We start from the raw sequence: 23,026 nt of genomic DNA, 5'->3' as shown, positions 1-23,026 counted from the left end.
AGCCAAGTAGCGCTTCTGGATGTGATCATAACTGGAGCATGTTCGAGCACATCCACTCGAAGAGGCATAACAAGTTGTCTATGGAGAAAATGAATAAGCTAGTCTTTGTGCATTACAGCTTGCACATTAGGACTAGGGAGATTTTGGATAGTGACACCACTCCAATTACTCTAGAGGAGGTTGATCCAGAGTTTGAGTGGATCATTGAGGCTATTGATCCTGTCTTTGATGATGAGGACCTAGAGTGGGTTGACAAGGCAGACAGAGAGGCTGAGGCCGTGGCTATGGTAGCAAAGGACCAAAGAGCTACAGTTGTTCCTAGTGGCACCTCACAGGCATTGGCAGAGACTACAGTTGATCTTAGATGCACCTCACAGGATGATGCTATGGTTAATCAGTCATCCAGGACCTACCTTAGATGCCTTACTAAGAGACATCTTATAGATTATATTGAGCTTGAGGTTGAGGTTGGGGATGAGGATGAGGATGACGACTAGGAGCCATAGCTATAGTCTTGTTTTAACTTTTTGTTTAACTTAACATATGATCAGAATTTGGAACATTTGATGATGACTATTGATGTGTTGGATTTCATAGATTTGATATACATTTTGATGGGTTTTATGGATTTATCATTTTATATATCTATGAATCTATGTTTTACTTTTGTATTTCCTTCAACTACTATTTAAATTTTAGTATTTAGCAATTTACCTTTGTACTTATGTAATAGATGTATGTTTAACTTTTAAGTATGTGCATTGCAATCAAATTACCTTCTATTTCATGATGTTATTGTGTATTTAAGCTTTATTCAATAATGGAAGCATGGAATGTTCTTTAAATCCTAAAATATTTCAAAATTTCAAGGCTTTTTCACTTCGCCGAGTCACTGCCGAGTCACTGCCGAGTCCAAGTTGGGTCACGAGTCAAGTTACCCTTGCTGAGACCGAGCCGTGTCCGAGTCACGTTACTTTGCAATGAACATACCAGAAACCCATCAACATAGAAAAATCAAAAGATGAATTTTATTCTGCTCACTGCATAACCTTTCTGTCATTATACAATATAGAATATCACAAGAAAGTCGTGGATATGTATTTCCATAAGTCTGTACATAACTCCTAATTACCTTTCTACACTGACAAAGCCATGTACTGTAATGGCAATCATCCATGCAAACTCACTTAGTACATTGATCATCACAAATATAATAACAACTTGTATGGATTTTAGAGACTTTCCAACACCAGACCATAAAGGATGCTAATGAATTTACAGTGCAACCACTCCCATCATAAAGTTACTGAATAACTTTGAGTATTCTTCTTTTGCTAGCTGTTTACTAAGTATATCCAGAATATCTAGGTCAGGGTCGAGCTTTCTTTGCCAGCCCTGCAATTATTTGCAACTTACAGAGGGTTAATTGACTGCATGAAAGATCAGGCAGAACAATGGAACTGAGGACATGATTCCTATAAACTCAATTCTCAATAACACCAGTCCTAATTTTCTGTCAAAGAAATTTGAAGATCCATAGATACCTAATTAATGAAACAACGTTCAAAAGAGTATGACATATCATCTATTTAGTACGGTAGAAACAAAAACAGCCAGTAAAGACTCAAAATAAATGCTTTTGACATGCACACAAATGACGATAGAGAGAAGATTTTATTTGTGAGGAAACCCTTTCACAACATAAAATACTGAAGAAATAACTTTCTGTTCAATAAAGAGCCTTAAGAAATCTATTAAGAAAATTTAGAAAACTTTTTTTCAAAATGCTTTGTCTTTGCCTATTTTATAGCATTCAACTCTGCATGGTAAAAAGAAGGAAAACCTCATGAATGAGACTTGTAACCATCACAGTGCAGACATCCCCATCAATATTTACATGGTGCCGTCGAACTTCATCAAATAGATCTGTCATGCACTCTCCAGTATTCTTTGCAGAACCTCTCACTGATAAGTACTTCTTGAACTTTTCATCTACATCTCTTATAAATTGCTGCAACCAAAAATGCCTACACAGATTGGTAAGAAAGCACAGCATGTAGAAAGCATACCAGATAGCATGTAATAATTTTCAACAAGAAACTATTATCGGAATCTGACAAAAAGTGACTTGGCAAAGTCAGTATGAACAGTAAATTACATGGAGCCTCAATTGGTTCTCAGTTTTTATCATAAACCATTTATCTGTTCAAATATAGTAGCTGCTAGGATAACTGACTATAAATATAGTAATTGATGACACTACGCACTGTACCATGACTGCCTCTAGTAGCCACAGCCAAATATAGTAACTGCCAAGATAACTGGCTTACTATAAATAGTAAGTCTCTCAAACTGAACCAAATTAAAAGCTAATGCGCCTGGACCTGGTCAGTAATTGCTCTGCCCTCTGGAGCTATAAAAAAATAGCAGGTATCAATGTACAAAAATGCCCTCTATTTGAATGATCAATCCATGAGGGTTGCAATAATGGACTAATCTCAATAACTCAGAGTCAACTGAAAAAAGGGACATTACAGTCCTCCCTTCCCAAAGATTGGTCATCCCCAAACAATCCTAGAGAAAAAACAAACATCACAGTCCACTTGGATCCCAAAGGTAAAACTGTGTAATCTCCCCGATGTACACAACTGACTCCTACACCATCAGTACCCAAATAACTGACATCAATAACAGAATCATCTGGAAACTATCTATAGGCGTTGATGGAATAAAAAACTTGTCGGATCTCAACCCAACTGTAGTGCCAACTCTATGAACACTGGAGTCAAATATAATTGACACTCACATCCAATTGGAAAATCCCATCCATCCATAACAAGGAAAAATGGATATCTGATATCATCTGCTTGATCAAAAGCACACCCTACCCATATACCATGAGTATGAAGTCTATTTGTGCAACATGAACTAGTACTCTCAAAAGAATCTGAACCATAACCCAGATATCCATCCTTTGCAAAACCGTTGTGGATATGCTGACTCTGCAAGTAGCCTCCTACTAACTTGCAACTACTAACCCCATCAACTGCACATGATGTAAATCCATCCCATAAAAGATGGTATGAACCTGAGGCCAACCCACACCTATGCGAAACCAATTCCTCTACTTGTAGGTCAAAAGAAAAATGATGAGCACTCCTTACTGTGTAATTGCAGTAATTCTAAATTCTAATTACTAATTCTAATATCAATATTAATTGTTCAAGTATTTAGTATTTCCAATTTTTCCATTTTACTCCTTTTATTGTTATATATCTTTCATAACTAGCATTTCAAGTACTATATCAACAGTATATAATATATACAACACTGTGCCCCTGCCCGCCCATCACCCTCTCCCCCGTCATTCCCTTCATGGTCCCCAAATTTAGGCACTTTGTTCCCCTGTCCTAGAAAACTGTCTCGACGTCCCCCCGTTCCCTGTTCCCAATGAGCAGTGGAACACTAGTTAGGACTATTGTAGAATGTGGCAGACGTATGTCATAAAAATGTAAGGTGTGGCAAAGGTTGTAGCATTTTAGTTCCAAAGCTGCCTTGAATAACTAATCAATCTATGTAAAAGATGCATTAAGTATTTATCAGAACAATCACTGAATAAAGCATGCGTAATCCTCTCTTATTTTTTTGTACAAATATATTAAATTTATTAAGAAAGTCTCTTTATGAAACCATACTTGATAAATGCTTCTTGCTTCGGCCTGTTTGGATAGTCTTGTCCTCTGAAAAGATTTTAGAATGCATAAACACTGAAGGGAATTGGTGATTTTCTAGACAAATATGTCTTCTATGGATCTCATACTCAGTCAAATAGTTATCACATATACTTGATTCAATGAAAGAATCTGGATGATCATTGGTTGAGGCAAACCTCCACCAAAAGAATCAAACTAAATATCTAAAATTTGTAGGTGGTTTCAAAAAGCCCAAAATAAAACATAAATTTGTCTCATAACAAGGGTAGGAAAACTGTCCAAGGAATTTTTGTCAAGTTCAAATAGAAGTTGAGCTTGAAAAGAATGGAAGACTTCCGAAAGCCTATAATGAGCAATTTAGAGAAGAGGGAAGGAAAAAAAGAAATGAATCATTTAATCCCCAAGCATAAAATTTTGGTAAAATACAGAATCTATACCCTTTGATACAGATCACAAACTTTCTTCTTGCCAAACTATTATTCCTAGACTTTGGCACTAATACACCTCATGGCCTATGGAAGAATTCCAATAATGCCATATTTGAATTCAGTTAGTGTAGGAATGACCTAGATGTGTTTTAAGTCATCTCAAGACAACTTTTACGAGTAGTCTCCACACTAAAGCATCTTCCCTCATTTATGTTGGTGCTAATTATGATGCAAAGTGAGCCACTTAACACACAAGCGCGTCTAAGCATTTTTTAGAGGAGGAACAATGTTTGTCATCCTTTGCTTTGCATGTTTCACCCTCTAGATTATTTCCCCTTTGAAAAATTCTGGACCATATGATGCCTTATAAATCACCCTTGTCTCACAATTCTGACCACTATGGATTCACAGACATGCAACCCAATCATGCTCATGTTGACTATTGAAGGATTTCACACATATTTTGAACTTTAGTTTCCTAGTATTTCAGATTCCTTGAGGAACTTGCACCAAAAAATGGTGACTGTTGAGAGCTCTTGGAGATGAATAAATGGTTGCAGATTAAATAGGAATTAAACTAAGTTATTTATACACGACAACCAAATACTACTGTTTACTACAAATGACAATACGATACAGAAATCCAAAAAAACTATTTATACAGTTCAAACTAAACCTTAGATCTAGTGTAGAGAAAGTGTTGGGTTATTGTCATCGATGTCAAAGAGAAAAATCAGGAGATGGCTAAATTATTGAAGGTTTAATCTCTAAAGTTTTGTGTCAAATTTATTGCACCAAGAATGAGAAATCAATGTGCAATTATATTGCAATTTTTTAGCAGCTATATGGCAGATGTATAAGCAAATTGTTGAAGATTATATTGCAGACTTGTGAGCAGATATTAAAGCAATTTTTTATGAAGTCATGAATGGATTTGTAAAGGAAAATTAAGAAGATTCTAGACAGTTTCAAATAACCATCATACTATTCATTTGGAGGTTGGTTCCTCCTAACTGAGGATATTGGGAGGTTGATACTTCTCATTAAAGGAGATTGGTGTCTCTTGCTAGGTTGGTGCATTGTAGTGGGAATTGGTGTCTCCAATAGGTTGGTGCCGACAAATCGTCCAAAGGGGATTGGGGTCTCCACTAGGTTGGTGCCCACAAATTGTCAATAGGGGATCAGTGTCTTCTGTGAGTTGGTGCCTATGATTTTTTTCCAATTTTTTGTATATGAGCAATATTTTGCTATGGTTTTCACATAAACTCTTGTGTCTCATATGAGTGGAAATTTTATGATTGCTTCATTGTGAGTATTAACATTTAATTAGTTAAAGATTGTCTTATACTAAGTCACATCCCCTCTCAGTATAAGTCCATGTTTCATCAGAAAGGCCATTATAACCTTACATATCAGAATAAGGACCCCTCTATGTTAATCATTGATGAGGTTTCATAAATTTGGGCTTTGACCAAAACAGTCTCCCCAACTATCTTAAATAGACAGTCTGATAAACAAAATTACATAACCGAACCTTTCCATACAAAGGTTAATTCCATAGAAAACAATCTGCATTACTATTATTTATTGCAAGTTAAATAATGGCTAATATTCGATAGTCGATAACAAAGTTCCATTCCATGTACCCATTATAGATATAGAGAGCCAAAATCATAAATGGACTATAATTCCCTAGGTTAAAACTAGGAATATTAGTGATTTGTTACTGGATTCGATTGTGTCAAGATTTTTACCATCAACATTTCGAATCACACTACGTGATCCATCATCAAGATGAAGAGCAAGAGTTGCAAAACAAAGTGAGTTGCAGATGGTGACTGACCCAAAAGATAAAGGGGACCAAGGAAAGAGACATTGCACACACACCAAGGCTAAATATAATAGAATAATAGAGTAGATGGCTGGACAAGGAACCACAAGGATCACACTCCAATGAAAAAACAGAAAAGAAATGGAAACTAAGAATGAGGACACGAGGTAAATAAAATGTTTGAAAATAAGGAGAGGATAAGAAATACCTAAGAAATATAACACGGGAAGCACCTAAAGAGGAAGAAATTACAACTTAAGATAAAAGGAAGTAAAAACTAAAACCTAAACAGAAAACACATATACTCTACGTATGGAAAAAATGCCAAGTATTATTATTATAAATATTATATGTAAACATATAATATATGATGTATATTATATGTTTATATACAATATTTCTAATATTTATACACTCTTACGCATTTAGTATGTATATTATGTATTTTACCATTATAATATTGTAAATATTATATACTATATAACAAAAAATGTGCAATATATTATATATTAACAATATATATATATATATATATATATATATATATATAAAATAAAAACATACACAATATATAGGCACCGTCTACGGTGAAACATATATGCACCGTTATTCAATGGAAGTATAAAAGGCTTCCACTATTTAACATTGGCTAGGGGTGCATACGTGTTGCCCCGTAGCCACTGGCTGATATATACATGTGTGTGTTTATTAAAATATATAAAATACATACATAGACAAAGATATGTATGTATATAAATCAATATATATTTTATATATATTTTTATAATGTGTGTTTTTTAATATTATGTGTGAAAGTGTCAATGTGTGTTTATTATATTGCAATAATTTCTAGGTAGATTGTATTGGGAGTTTTTCATTAAGTAGTCAAATCACACTCCGTGATCCACCATCAAGATGAGAAAAAAGAGTTCAAGGAGATACAAAAATGCGATTTGATAGAGGGATGAAATAAATCTTAAAGCAATCTACCCAAAAATATTTGCGATAGTCTCTATGGATTGTGAAAATTTGCTATCATTAACAAGAATATTTTCACAAACTAAAACATGAAATATCATGAATGCAAGAAAAAGAAATTGAATTCATTATTTCATACCACATAGTTTGTAGAGAGAGAAACCAATTGTTTCCTTGCCTATTCTACTTTAACAAGTTTATAGAGTAAATAGAATTACAAGGTTATAGAACATAGGAAAATAAATAACTTGCTATGTATTCATAGAGATAGAGCTTTATTATCATTTTTCAAATATGCAATAAGTATAGTATCATAAGAGAGGTCTTTGACTATGAATAACAAATACACGTGTATAGTAGACTAATGTTGCTTAAGGCTACCAACCATCGATAACTACTAACCAACAACTAATAAGTGGTCAAGTACTAACACACATAATACAAAACATAAATTATTTATTACGTAGCCAACTATAAAATATTTATACTATTCTTTGTCGACTACATCAGCCCCACAATAAAGTAAGTCATCTTCCATATAACATAAACTGTAACATCCCCATTTTCACTAGCATCAAAATTTGAGAGATTAGCCCATTATTGTGATCCTCGTAGGCTAATTATTGTGGATAGAGGGTCTTTTGAGGCAGAGGCTTGGCTATGGAAGGGTCTTGTCTTCTTCACAATTCAATATGTTCCAGTTTGGTCTTTGTTTGACTTAGATTGGACTTCATTTGGGCTTAGTTTCATGCACCTGCTATTTATGGCATGCTGGGTGATGATTGAGAGGGACCCTTTATATTTTAGGAAAGTGCATTTAGTCACATAGGGAAATAATCGACGTGACTCCTATTTCAGATGACATATTTAAAGGATGAGTATTTTGAGAGTTATATCATTTTAGGGCCAAATTATTATTAAATTATTAATGAGACTTCATTATCATAAAGACGCTTTATGTTATTTTGTAAAAACCCCAACCAGTTCTAACTCCAACAACATCAAATTACATCACCTTTTAGAAGTTTGAAATTTTGTCAAACACTTTGCTTGCAAACTCTTTCTCGCTGTATTTTAGTTTCAGATTGTATAAACTTGTTTGGAATGGTCTTAAATGATGTTATAATGTTTGCAAACGTTTACCAAGAAGTCTAGCCAAAGAATTAAGTTACAATACAATCCTTTTTAACCCTTTCAAATGCATACATATGATTTCTACATGCACAATGTGCTTCTACAGCTAATAGACATTTCCGTGCAATCTAATTAACTGATTAGAGCAGTTCATTTAAGACATTACACCAACAACCAACTTAATTTATTATGTGAGATTTGCAATGTTCACAATGCAAAAATAACAATGATGCACACACCTAATCAAATAAATGAACTTGGAAATGGCTGTAGATGACAACTTGCAGCAATACAACATTAAATGCCAATTCTTTTCCCATGCCAAACAGTGAACATGGGATCTGCTGTAGGAAACACTGCCAAGTCTGAAATGAATTTCAGTCTAAACCCTCGCCCAACTTAGTGAAAAGTGACGCCACAATGCGGAAAGATTGAACACCAAAGTGTAGATATAATTGAAGTCCAAAAACTTGAGATATGTAATGCCCAAATCTGCAACACCCAGTTGCTTAAATGCAAGATTAATTAGTGCTTGTAAAGCAGATCACTCAGCTCCAAATGCCAAGATAAAAGTAAAAGGCACGGTGAAAACACAGATGCTTGATGTCCCAAACCAGTAATGATAAACTTCAGATTTCTGATTAGAGCAGTTCATTTAAGACATTACACCAACAACCAACTTAATTTATTATGTGAGATTTGCAATGTTCACAATGCAAAAATAACAATGATGCACACACCTAATCAAATAAATGAACTTGGAAATGGCTGTAGATGACAACTTGCAGCAATACAACATTAAATGCCAATTCTTTTCCCATGCCAAACAGTGAACATGGGATCTGCTGTAGGAAACACTGCCAAGTCTGAAATGAATTTCAGTCTAAACCCTCGCCCAACTTAGTGAAAAGTGACGCCACAATGCGGAAAGATTGAACACCAAAGTGTAGATATAATTGAAGTCCAAAAACTTGAGATATGTAATGCCCAAATCTGCAACACCCAGTTGCTTAAATGCAAGATTAATTAGTGCTTGTAAAGCAGATCACTCAGCTCCAAATGCCAAGATAAAAGTAAAAGGCACGGTGAAAACACAGATGCTTGATGTCCCAAACCAGTAATGATAAACTTCAGATTTCTGATGCAAACGAATAATAGCTTCAGCGATAGCAAGGTCTTCCCAACCACAGTAATCACAGAATTGGAAGACAAACAAATCCTCTTCACAGCCACACTAGCAACAGTATGAGAAGACACCAAAATCTCAGTCCAAATCCATTATACTTCAGCAATGGATTGAATACACCAAACTCAATCAAAACCCTCACCAACAAATAACAAAAAGCAATAGATAATTGGATGATCTATTTGCTTCATGAGGCCACCTTTTATAATGCACTTGGCTTCACCAACACACCATTAATTAGAAGCTTCCATTAAATTCTTTTATTAAATAATCTTTTCTAGCACATGGTTTCATGAAGATGCTTTTCACTTAAGAGGGTAACACTATTAAATATAACAACTCCTTGCACTTTTATAATTAATAATTGACTTAGACCTACAATTAATTAATTAATGGTCCCTTCCAATGATGATTCAACCCTCAAATGATATTATAAAGTTAAATTATAACTTTCTAACAAGCCATTTAATGATTTAGCAATAATTTGACCACTAAAATAGTAGTAACTCCCAAAATACTTATTCTTTAAATATGCTGTCTAAAACAGGAATCACTCCTATTATTTCCCCATGTCACCAAATGCACTTTCCAAAAATAGAAAGGGTCCCTCTCAAACATCAACCGACTTGCCATAAATAGCTGGTGCATGAAACTAAGCCAAAAGAAAGTCCACTCTGAGTTAAACGAAGACCAAATTGGAACATACTAAATCGTGAAGAAGACAAAACCCTCTCATAGCCAAGTCTTTGTCTCAAAAGACCCTCTATTTGCAATAATTAGCCTACAAGGATTCACAATAATAGGTTAATCTCTCATACTCTAATGGTGGCAAAATGGGGACATTACATATTGCATGCTATAATTTGGTGTTGTGACGTTGAAGTCTCTTAAGTGAAAAGTGTCTTCATGAAGGCATGTGTTAGAAAGTTATTTATTTAAAAGAATTAGATGAAAACTTCTAATTAAAAAACGTGTTGATAAAGCAACTTTAATGAAAGGTGTATGAGTGAAGTCAAGTTGCATTATAAAAGAGGGCTTTATGAACCAAATATATCATTCTTGTCTATTGCTTTTGATATATTTTCTTGTGAGGGTTTTGAAGGTTGATTTCTTCTTGAGGAGCGATTCCTCTTGATTTGGGAGTCCATTTGCTGCTATTGTATAGAAAATTGGAATTGCATTATAAGATTGGAATTTACATTCTACTCATTGTTGAGGTATAGTGAATTGAATTAATTATTCAATTTGAATTTTGGAGTGTCTTCCTTACTATATTTACTGTTTCTGGAGGATGAATTCTTGGTGCTGAGAGTTGGCAACTCATATATCAGCAATTTGCATTTGCAACTCAGTCATATTATATCTGCTATTGGGTGTCATTCTTTTTAGTATTTTGGTGTCATATGTTACATCCCAAATTTTGACCTAATTTGAAATATAGCCATTGAGGTTCTCATGAAGTCAGTTGCTAGTTTAATTTGTCATAATTTGGCGAAATGGTAAGATAGTTAGTTGCTATAATTTCAAGTGAAGATATCAAGTTAGTTGATCATTTATCACGAATTGAGAAGATGGTTAACTGTTGCGATTATTTATGATTAAATAATTTATTATGATTCCTTACAGGAAATACGTCGGAAGGGGTGGAAGCATTGTCAGAAAAGAATTAGGTAGGGCATCACCATCACTGGGCAGACGAGTAGAGGACCTAGCGATTTGAAACAAGATACATCTGTAGAACCACATGAGTTATTTAAATAATTAATTTAATTAAAATAATTGAGTTAAAATATAAAACATATCACAAAGGATTTTAATTTATCTTTCATCATATTTAATAATAATTTATATAAGTGCATATAATATAAAAATGGTTTGGCATCATTATAATTTAATAATATAGTGATGTTCACATGTAAATATAAATATATGATTATAATAATGTTCAAATTATAATAACATTTGAATTATTATAATTTTCAATTATAATCTTCCAATTCTATCCTTTCTTTTTAATATTTTTGCTTTAAATCGATTAACACTTGGCATGATTTATATCTGGCAATTCGAATTGTCTTAATCTTTCCAACTTCTCTTCCAATCTTTTATTTTCTTTTCCTCTTTATTTCTCTCCCTTTTCAATTCAAATTTATGATGTATCTGAAGAGTCTTCTTGATAACCAATGGTAGCTGAGTAGTCATGGCCAACCATTATAAAGAATATCATGAATCGATTTGGGGGGACTCTTCTTCCTCTCTGCATTTTCTTTACTCTCCTCCCAACCTTCTACGTTTTAATATTGAGCCCTATGAATATCGTTCTGAGAATTCCATTCCTTGCTCTAAAATCCGGTTCATTTCTGATTTCCTCTAAGTCCAATAGTGTTAGGATTTCCAAATAGAGCAATATACAGCATGAGGTCAAGAACACCGGCTGGCAAAAAGAGGAATCCGAATTTGCACACAGGACACATGATTACCTTGAAGAAATCTGCATACAAGTCTTTGCTAGCAAATGAAACAACTACCCAACAAGAATTTTGGCAGAGGACAGGAGGAGCCACGCCAAACAAACCTCAAGCCATTCTCAGGTCATGTTTTTTGTTTCTTTATTTCTTTCTTACCCGAGTTTAAAACCGACTACAGCCAGCTTCATAGTGCTAGAATTTTGATTGATACACTATATGTTTTCATAATCCTTCTTCTTTGAAGTTTAAGTCCGGTTGCAGCCAGATATGCATTGCTAGGACTGTGAATAAGATATTACATGCATTTGTATGTCATAAGTTTTCTCACAGCCGACTATACTTTGTTTGGAATCAAATATTATGCTGCTAATCTCTTGTAATTCCATAATCACCGGGATATTCTTAGTATTATCTCTGAGGAATGCAATATCATTTCAAACTCATATGGTAGCTGTAGCAAATTTTATATGAATCATCATCAATATACATGTTATCACAAATTTTCTGAACAAATTCAAATACTTGTAACACCGAGGAATTCACCGGCAGAGAAAGCCATGAAATGGTGAAGAGGTGGGTTAATCTATCAGAACACGGAAAAGGAACCAGTTATGATTAATTTAATTAATTAAACATTCAAATTTGAAATCTTTAAAGAACATAATTATGTAATCACAGAATGTGAAATGATGGATGTATGTAATCTTCTTGAATAATTGATGGAGCCATCTGCTCTGAGAATTCCGAATACCTAGGACTCACCCAGCTGTGTAGCCAAGAAGATGGGTGATAAGGTGAGAGAAATGAATCATCAATAACATGATTCAGTACCAGTTATGATAGAACAATGTTTAACATTTTTAATATGAATTAATTAATAACTCATGCATGAATTGTGATCTCCTGCTGACAGGTTGCATGTTAAAATACCAGAAAGCCCAGAGGATGGCAAGATGTCCCTTGTCTAATCCGAGTAGGGAGAGCATTTCTCATTAGAGATCGTGAGGGGATAAGATTTGGTCCGAGGTTGGGTGGTTAAGCCCCTAACAATGTTTCACCTCTCCCCAAGATGTCAAACGTGCATCAGATAGAGATAAGCTATGCATTCAATTGTTTATCGAAAACGGGTATTATCAATTTTATTTATGAGGAGGTAAGATTAAATTGAGTTATTTCATTGTTACCGTTATTTTACACCTAGATGCAAGAGATAGATTCATGGATTGCTTTTCATTTATATGAATATTGAATATAAGTATATTTCTAATCTTGAGTTACTATCACAGTTAAGTAATCAGAAGGAAAGAAATTTGAAGCCCTAATTAATTGAGTGATAGCTGGAACCCTAAATGATACAACAGTATCAGAAGCCCTATTTGAATCAGTGATATCAGAAGCCCTAAGTGATACAACGGTATTAGAAGCCCTAAAAGATTCTAGTAGTAATCGATGCCTTGATGATTTCAGTGGTAAGTGATGCCCTAATTTTATATAGTGGTATTTAATGATAATCGTCATTTGATTTTTATTTATCAATATTGGATAGAAGTCGTTTCGTGATATTGTATTAGAGGTATTGTGGACTAAACTGGGTGGTTGCAAAAGCATCCCTAGTTTTAATTTCAATCTAAATTTTCAAGGTATGTGGATTTAAATTTCTATAGTAACTTCATTTGATGGTGTTTCAAGTTCTTAGTTAAGAAATTTTGTCTAATTGATTTTAACGGTAAATATTATTCACATGAACATGAATGATGTAACTGTCTCCCTATGAAACAAAGTGATAATTGTATTTTCTTTGAGTATGTTAGTCGTTAATTTAGACCCGAAAATCGGGATGTTACATCATAAATCCCTTTTATCTTCAACAAGTTGGGTGATGATTCAATTATGAAATCTGTTTGTGATTGGGCGTGTGATACTGTTGTAAATCGCTGCAATATTTGAGAACAACATTTTCCACATTTGCAACTGCTTTTGTTTTTTCTGAAGAATTCTTTTGGTGATGATATTCTTCCTTTCAAAGGGTTTTAAGACATGTCTTACTTGTAAGTTCATGATTGTGACTTCTAATTTTTTGGGGTATTGTTGATTACATAATAGGGGATATTTTATCAACTCGGTTGTTGATATTTTGTGAAAACACTGAGTATCTGAGTTGATACTAAAATTTAGAATTTTCAGTTGTGTATTCCCTATGTAATGTCCAAATTTTGAGTTGAAGTTATTATTGCAATATCTTCTATTTTGCTGCTATATTGTTGTATCAAAAATTGCAAAAACTCAAAAACAAAAACAATTCTTCAACACAAATTGTTTAGGAGCGAGCAAGGCTCGTTACAATGGTATCAAAGCAGTTTCTTGCCATCATGTGGAGGAGGGAATTAAAATTTATTGGGCATATATTAGAATCATGGCCACTAATTGGAAACAATAGGATGGTATTGTGAAACAGTTGAATGTGTTAGTGAAAGAGTTAAATCAAAACCACAATCAAATGACAAAACTAATTTCAAATCCAAAATTTAAGCATAACATGATATTGTTTTTTCAAAGGAAGAAACATGATGGTACAATGGACTCTATTTGAGCAAGAAACTGTTTTCAGTCAAAACTCTAAGTCTAATTTTTATATCAACAGTGGTCCACGTGACATTATAGCTGTACCTAGTGTTATAGCAAAGCTTGAAAATGTAGTGGATATAGTAATGGGTGATAGCATGCATGATATTGATGATACCTAGGAAGATAACACGGATATTGATAGGCACATTAGTTCTGATTTGCAGGACAGTAGTGAGGAGATTTTGCAGCATGATGGTACAATGGTTGCTAATGATGTGTAGGACATTCCTTTTGAGTTACCGCATGTTAGTGCTCAGATGTTGGACACATTGGATGAGTGTGATTGGAATTCATGTCAGGTTGGGTCAGATGATGCAGTTGTTGGCATGAGTTCCAAAGATTGTGCATTTGATGGCAATACAATGATAATGAGAGTGGGAGCACGCGATGATACTATCAGATCAGCAGCTACTTCCATGCCAGTTAAGCCATCTGTTGAGGTGTTTAGCAATTTGCATACGGTGGTTGATGTGTGCATTGATGATAGCATGCATGTTGATCATGAGGTGAGTGATATTGAGACAACGTCATGTTATAGTACAGATCAACACAATGGGGAGGTTCACTTTGTGAACAACCCTATGTTCAAGATGGATGCAACATTGTCTTATGACAATCTGCTTTTGGAGGTTGACATTGATCACTCACTTGAGAAAAGTTGGGCACGGTTTACACCATCTGCAAATACAATTCAATATCCTATAGCAGCAGTTGGCGATGATCTTGTATACACGCATTCTGATGAAGATGTGGCTACGTCCATTGTAGTTATAGGTGTTGTTGATACAGTTGAGATGAGTGCATCTATTCAGGGCAGTAGAGAACCACATGTTGCACCACTCTCTAGTAGCCACGTCTTCTATAGGGGTTGTTGGTGATGGGTCAGATGACAAAGGTTATATTCAGTACTATGACAGTCAAAATTTTACCGAGGTAGCAACTTTTTATCAAGATTGCATAGGGAGTACTCATCATTACTTCTCTGATCCACACAAAGATGTTTTGGTGAGGCGTCAGTGTGGATTGGTTTCGAGGTTGTACAATCCTTTGTTGGATGAGTAATTTCCATCTGCAGTAGGTGGGATTAGTGGTTGCAAGATGGATTTCATGCAGAGACAACAAATCCTTGGGAGCCTAGTAGAGGATGGAGATAGTGGTCGCATTATAGACACCTCCAAATGTTTTTATTTCCACAATAGGGATGGTTGTGAGTTCAGTGTGCTTTGGGTTGCTAGTGCTGACATGATTAGCACTGATGTTTGGTTGGGTCTCGTTGAGTGGCTTCACCATTTTGGGCTTGATGAAGTTGAGATTAGAGTTGAGCAACAGATGATGGAGGATGTCCTTTTGGTAGACTTTCGTCTGGTGTTTGGGATCCTTCTAGTGCATCAGGATTTCAAACAAGGCTCACAGAGGAGTTTTGGGATGTGTACATAGTACCGAGTACACATGGTTTTACTTTTGACTCTCATGTGCATCATCTTTTTCAGGTGCATAGTTCAGTTAAGCATGTGTCAAATAGTGTGTATGGAAGCTCACTTTGCACAGTTCGTGGAAGCAAGCTTTGTTAGATTTATGAGTTGCTTCCCTATGAGGTATCTACTCTTGCAAAATCTAGAGTCAGATTCATTTCAGTTTGGCAACTTTTATCAGTTAGATTGGTGATGATGCTACAAGAGCTAGTTGGTGATCACTAGGACAATACACAATTCTACTCTTGGGACCCAGAAGCTAGTTGGTGATCATAGGGACAATACACGATTCTAGCCTTGGGACCCAAGTGGACTGACGTGTTATTTGTTTTTGAGATTGCTTGGGGATAAACAATCTTAGGGAGGGAGGACCATAATGTCCCCATTTTTACCAGCATCAGAGTTTGAGACATTAGCCTATTATTTTGGTCCTCGCAAGCTAATTATTGTGGATAGAGGGTCTCTGAAGTAGAGGCTTGACTATGAGAGGGTTTTGTCTTCTTCATAATTCAGTATGTTCCAATTTGGTCTTTGTTTGACTCAGGTTGGACTCTATTTGGGCTTAGTTTCATCCACTTGCTATTTATGACAAGTCAAGTGATGATTAAGATGAACCCTTTTATTTTAGAAAAGTGCATTTGGTCACCATGGGAAAATAATAGGTGTGACTCCTGTTTCAAATGACATATTTAAAGGATAAGTATTTTGGGGGTTATTATTATTTCAGTGGTCAAATTATTATTTAATTATAAATGAGGCTTTATTATTATAAAGGCACTTTATTTTATTTCATGTTATAATTTGGTGCTGTAAAGTTGAAGCCTCTTATGTGAAAAGTGTCTTCATGAAGCCATGTGTTAGAAAGTTATTTATTTAAAAGAATTAGATGGAAGCTTCTAATAAAAAAGTGTGTTGATGAAGCAACTTTAGTGAAAGAAGTATCTGTGATGACCCTCACTAAATGGCTTACCAAAAAAACTCGATACTGAACAGTGGCAATTCGTCAAATACTTGGATGTAACCGTTAATTTGTATTGTCTCCAGCAAATTCACCGATTAATATAGATGTAACAAAATGCAATAGATAATAATACCAACAATGTTCAGGGAAGAATCTTATTACAAGCAAACCCTTTCAATATTCAATAACAATCAAATAATTGAATACAGAGCCCGAACTGGATATATATATAACAATATGAAAGAAAAAAACCTGAATTTGCCGTCACCATTAATCGTCATGGGACTGTCAGATTTATTCCAAGTCTGCCTTACACAATCTGGAAGGAATGCTGATGCCGCCGACTTATCGCAACGACTGTTTGGGCCCGTGCACAACCGCTCCACTATGGAGATGAAACTGGCCGGATTTGGAATGAATTCTAAGTTGTCCCAGCTTAATCGAATGAATTTCCCCAATCTTGATGCAAATCGAGCTCCGCTAGGTCTGGAAAAGATCGCATTTGTCACTTGTGGAGAAGTTATACTGACACCTGCGGAATTATCCAAATTTGCGATTTCCTAAACTCCAACAGGTGATGGATGCTGATGGTCTGGATTGTGACTTAGATATTTTCTTGACCCGCCTGCCACTCCTGCTAAACTTGTGAAATACGAATCCTTTCATGCGGCACCCAAACTATATTGTTACTGCTGCCAAATTCATCTCATTCGAATTTTCACAATGCGTGTGTTTGCCAAAAGATATGCCACGACTGGAGTGCGAGATCGAACCTGCGAAAATGTGCAACAATGTTCAGGGAAGAATCTTATTACAAGCAAACCCTTTCAATATTCAATAACAATCAAATAATTGAATACAGAGCCCGAACTGGATATATATATAACAATATCAAAGAAAAAAACCTGAATTTGCCGTCACCATTAGTCGTCATGGGACTGTCAGATTTATTCCAAGTCTGCCTTACACAATCTGGAAGGAATGCTGATGCCGCCGACTTATCGCAACGATTGTTTGGGCCCGTGCACAACCGCTCCAACTATGGAGATGAAACTGGCCGGATTTGGAATGAATTCTAAGTTGTCCCAGCTTAATCGAATGAATTTCCCCAATCTTGATGCAAATCGAGCTCCGCCAGGTCTGGAAAAGATCGCATTTGTCACTTGCGGAGAAGTTATACTGACACCTGCGGAATTATCCAAATTTGCGATTTCCTAAACTCCAACAGGTGATGGATGCTGATGGTCTGGATTGTGACTTAGATATTTTCTTGACCCGCCTGCCACTCCTGCTAAACTTGTGAAATACGAATCCTTTCATGCGGCACCCAAACTATATTGTTACTGCTGCCGAATTCATCTCATTCGAATTTTCACAATGCGTGTGTTTGCCAAAAGATATGCCACGACTGGAGTGCGAGATCGAACCTGCGAAAATGTGCAGTATGTAATCCGTGAGCAATGCCGACTGAGAGAACTTGGAATTAGCGAGTCTCTACCCCCGCAACCAACCCTTGGATATTCGCCGTAAATGGGTTCCCAGTCTGAGTCGGGAAGGATCCTGAAGTTACTGCCGGCTCGTCCAAACAAACCGCATAACCTTCTAATGTAATCGGTGACAGGTCATCCTAGCCCTGATCCGAATTTCGCATGTCAAATCTCTGAACCAACCAACTCGAATTTTGCTTGCTTGTGAATGAGTCACTGCTTGGAATCACCCTTCCATTGGCAAAATTTAAACCAACTGTTTTTTGAGGTATGAAACCAATTCGGGACTGATACTAAACAATTTCCTTCTTGATGCAAGAAACTCCAACTTGGCCTTAGGCCACAGATTTTCGCCCTGATGAAATGACTGTAACGTCACCTCCAATTTTGCAATAATTCGGATGATATTCCACACCCTCAAAATTGCTTACCTAAGGGAGTTTTGGTTCCCAAAGATAAATTGAGAATTTGCAGACCAAATGGCTACAAATTGCTCCAACTGAAATAGAAGTAGAATCCTCAAAACCGCTTGTCCCCAATGGGTGCCCCCTGCCCTCTATTTATTTACTTTTTGAGAAGTCGCTGGAAGCTTCCAAAACAACCTATTATAATAACTTATTATAATGTATTTTATTATTAATTAACTTTATAAAATTAAATAAATAACTTTATAAAGTTAAAGTGCAATCTTAGTTTGACATTAAAACAAGTAGGCCCCACTTACTGGATAATGACTTTCTGAGAGCAAGAATGTAATCATCTGTCAACAGAATGACTCTCTCTCCAAAATCATTTGCCTACAAGAGTCAGTGATAGGCAAATCCCCGGTAAAAGTTATGTCACTAGAAAGGGGACATGACAGTCCGCCCTTCCTGAAATTGCTTGTCCTCAAGCAATCTCAAAGCTGGATGCTGCAAAACTGTTTCATTTTCCCAAGTGGCATCTTCAACTGGTAGATCTTTCCATTTAACCAAATATTCTCTGATTACCCTTCTGCGGAGCTGTTTTTCCCTACTTTCCAAAATGATTTCCGGCACTAAGATCAATTTCCCTTCATCATCCAAAGGAGGTAATACTGTAGAAGGTACCACATTCTGTCCCAGTGCCTTTTTGAGGCGCGACACATGGAACACATTATACACTTTACTATCTGCTGGAAGCTCAAGCTCATAAGCCAATTCCCGTATTTGTCTGGTGATCTTGAAAGGCCCATAATATCTAGGCTTAAGCTTTTCTGACCCACTTCTTTTAAGAGTAGATTGCCGAAAGGGCTGAAGCATAAGGTAAACCATGTCGCCAACCTCAAAACTTCTCTCAGTTCTCTTCTGATCTGCATACTGCTTATATTGATTTTGTGCAAGAGCGATGTTATCCCGAAGAGTGCTAATAATGTCTTTACTCTCTTGAATCAAATTCTCGGCACGTGGAACCCGGACATCTCCCATCAGCAAATCAATAAAGCTCGGTGCATCATACCCATATAATGCTCGGAAAGGGGTCATCTGAATTGACATGTGAAAAGTGGTATTGTAACAATATTCACACAAATAAATCCATCTTACCCATGTCTTCTGCTGATCAGCCACGTAGTTTCTCAAGTAGCCTTCCACCCACTTGTTTACTATCTCCGTCTGTCCATCAGTCTACGGGTGATAACTAGTACTGGGTGTGAGCTCAGTGCCACATAATCGGAACACCTCCTTCCAGAAATGACTCAGGAATCTACTATCCCTGTCACTGACAACACTACGGGGTATCCCATGTAATTTGAAAACCTCTCTGAAGAATACTTCAGCTACCTGTGCTGTTGTATAAGTAGTGGTGATGGGGAAGAAGTGAGCATATTTCGTTAGTCTGTCCACCACCACATAAATGCAATCGCGTCCCTGAGCCTTGGGCAACCCTGTAATGAAATCCATGGATATGCATTCCCACTTTTGATTTGGGATGGAAAGTGGCTGTAAGAGTCTTGCTAGGAAGGTGTGCTCTTGTTTGTTCTGTTGGCAAACCGGACACTGACGAACATACTGCAATACATCCTTCTTGAGTCCTTTCCATGTAAACCGTTCCCGCACCTGTCTATATGTTTTAAAGTATCCGGGATGACCAGCTATAGGTGAATCATGAAGAGCCTGCATAATAGATCGCTTCACCTTCGATCCTGCGACTAAAAATATCCTGTTCTTGTAAATAATCAATTCATTCACAAGTGTATACCTGGTATCAACAATTGTCCCATCAACTATCCCAGATGCCCAAGAGTCTCTAGCGTGTTCTGCAACAATCAAATGCTTCCAATCCTCAGAGATCTCTACCATTGCACTAAAATGTGGCCTGCGTGACAAGGCGTCTACTACCACGTTCTGAGTGCCCTTAACATATGATATATCAAAGTCGTATGCCTGTAGCTTACTCACCCATTTCTGTTGTCTATCATTGAGATCTCTCTGCCCAAGGAAATATCTCAAACTGTTGTGGTCAGTTTTTATACAAAACTTTCCACCTACTAAATATTGCTTGAACTTAGCTAGTGCATGCATGATAGCTAACATCTCCTTGTCGTAAATGCTGAATGATCTCTCTAGCCCACGGAACTTCTTGCTCTCATATGCAATAGGGTGTTTGTCTTGCATCAAAACAACCCCAATACCATCTCCTGAAGCATCACACTGGAGTTCAAATGGCTTCGAGAAATCGGGCAATGCTAGTACCGAGCATGAAGTCATGATCTCCTTAAATCTGTCAAAACAAGCCTGTGCCTTTGCTGTCCAAACAAAAGCTCCCTTTTTAAGCAAATCTGTCATAGGAGCCGCGTGTCGCGAATATCCGCAAACAAATCTGCGATAGAAGCCACATAAACCAAGGAATCCTCTCAGCTGTGTCAGGTTCTCAGGAATAGGCCACTCCACTATAGCACGAATCTTATCAGGGTCCAGCCATACTCCTTCTCTACTGATAATATGTCCTAAGTATAATAGCTCGGTCATGCCCAAATCACATTTAGACTCTTTGGCATACAAGGACTCTGCTTGCAAGGTCTTCAGTACTATCTCTAAATGCTCCATATGCTCATGCCATGTTCGACTGTATACCAAGATATCATCAAAGAAAACCAATACAAACTTCCTCAGCTGATGATGGAAGACCTTATTCATGGTGGACTGGAAAGTAGCTGGTGCATTAGTTAACCCGAATGGCATCACTACAAACTCAAAGTGTCCATAATGACATCTGAAGGCAGTTTTCTCTATGTCTTGTTCTCTGACTCTAATTTGATGGTACCCGGACCTCAGGTCTATCTTACTGAAGTAGCATGCCCCATGTAGTTCATCTATCAGCTCATCAACCCGTGGAATAGGATATCTATTCTTAATGGTTTTCTTATTCAGCATTCTGTAATCAATGCACATCCGAAGAGAACCATCTTTCTTCTTTACCAAAACTACTGAAGAAGCAAAAGGAGACTTACTAGGTCTGATGTGTCCCATTGCGAGAAGTTCCTTGATGGTTTCCTCTATTTCATCTTTGAGCCTCTTTGGATGCCTGTATGGAGTAATCATAACTGGTTTAGCACTCTCTTCTAATTCGATGATGTGCTCAATCCCTCTATCAGGTGGTGTACCAGGTGGAATATCACTGAATACCTTACTATATTTCTTTCTCAATATCTGGATGTCTGGATGATATTCTGTCTTTTGTTGTTCCTCCTTTGTGGGCATGAGAGTACACATAGCTGCCCATTCAATATCATTATGTCTCACCAATCTTTCCAAACGCCTGAGAGAAATGGTTCGGATATCACTATTCCTAATAGCTCTCAACACATGCTGCTTCCCATCTACCTCGAACTTGATCTCCATGTCCTTGAGTCGAAAAGTGACCTCACCCAATAAACGTAACCATGTCATACCCAAAACGATATCCAAGTCACCCATATTGACCACATGGTAATCCGCTTTGAACTCATAATTATTTAGGCGTAAAGGCATGTCCCTAACCATCCTGTTACACTTAAGAGTGTAACCATCAGCAACCTGTACTCGGAGACCTTCAAATTCTTCTGTCTTAATACCACGGCGCTCAACTAGTCGTGCATCAATGAAGTTGTGCGTAGCGCCTGTATCAACCAAGGTGGTCACCTTCTGTCCTGCTAGAACACCATGTAACCTAAAGGATCCCTCCTGCTGAATGCTAGACAAACGCCCCTGCTATAAATGCAACTCAGGTTCCTCTTTTTGCTCTGAATTCCCTGTTTCTCCCTCAGGCTCTAAATCACTGTGATCATCCTCATTTGCTGTATTGTCGGAATCTGATCCTTCGTAATATGCCCACATAACTCTATTGGCCTTTCCCTTAGGTCTCAAGGGACAATCATGGTCCTTGTCATATGGGCCTTTGCAATAGAAACATAATTTCTTCCTGCGCAAGTCGTTTAATGCTTCTGCATCCAAGGGTGTAGTAGATTTTCCTTTGGTCTCAATGCTCTTTCCTTTATTCTTATCAAACTTCTTATTGTCTCTGAAAGAGGTAGTACTCCGGGAGGTGAACCTGCTAGAAGGTGCTGTAAGCTCCATACTCCGTGCTTTCCTCATAGCCTCCTGCAGTGTTGGTGGGTCAAATGCCTTAATCCATCCCTTGAGGGGTTCAGACAATCCTTCTGTAAATAAGATAACTAACCTTCTCTAAGACACATCCTGTACCATGACTGACAACCTCTGAAATTCACTAATATAAACCTCCAAA

General features: G+C 36.7%; 1 protein-coding gene across 7 annotated transcripts in view; it reads right to left on the bottom strand.

Annotated features, from left to right (window-relative positions):
- Positions 1-1,006: 1,006 nt before the first annotated feature.
- The window catches only part of LOC149574861 (uncharacterized), a 217,364-nt gene continuing 195,344 nt past the window's right edge, over positions 1,007-23,026 (bottom strand). For 6 of the 7 annotated variants that reach the window (XM_089814698.1, XM_089814699.1, XM_089814704.1 and 3 more), the window contains 2 exons: positions 1,844-2,011; positions 1,007-1,395 (listed from right to left, as the gene is read on the bottom strand). In XM_089814698.1, coding sequence (XP_089670824.1) covers positions 1,276-1,395; positions 1,844-2,011 — 288 coding nt within the window. In that variant the 3' untranslated portion in view covers positions 1,007-1,275. Of the gene's footprint in view, positions 1,396-1,843; positions 2,028-23,026 lie in introns of those variants that run through there. The other variant, XM_089814701.1, reaches the window with a different exon arrangement.

This window comes from Cupressus sempervirens, chromosome 2 (assembly GCF_028749045.1).
Source record: "Cupressus sempervirens isolate cs-2001-9-10 chromosome 2, ASM2874904v1, whole genome shotgun sequence".
NCBI lineage: Eukaryota > Viridiplantae > Streptophyta > Pinopsida > Cupressales > Cupressaceae > Cupressus > Cupressus sempervirens.
Note: the sequence above shows the minus strand (reverse complement) of the source record. Positions and strands in the feature narration are given on the sequence as shown.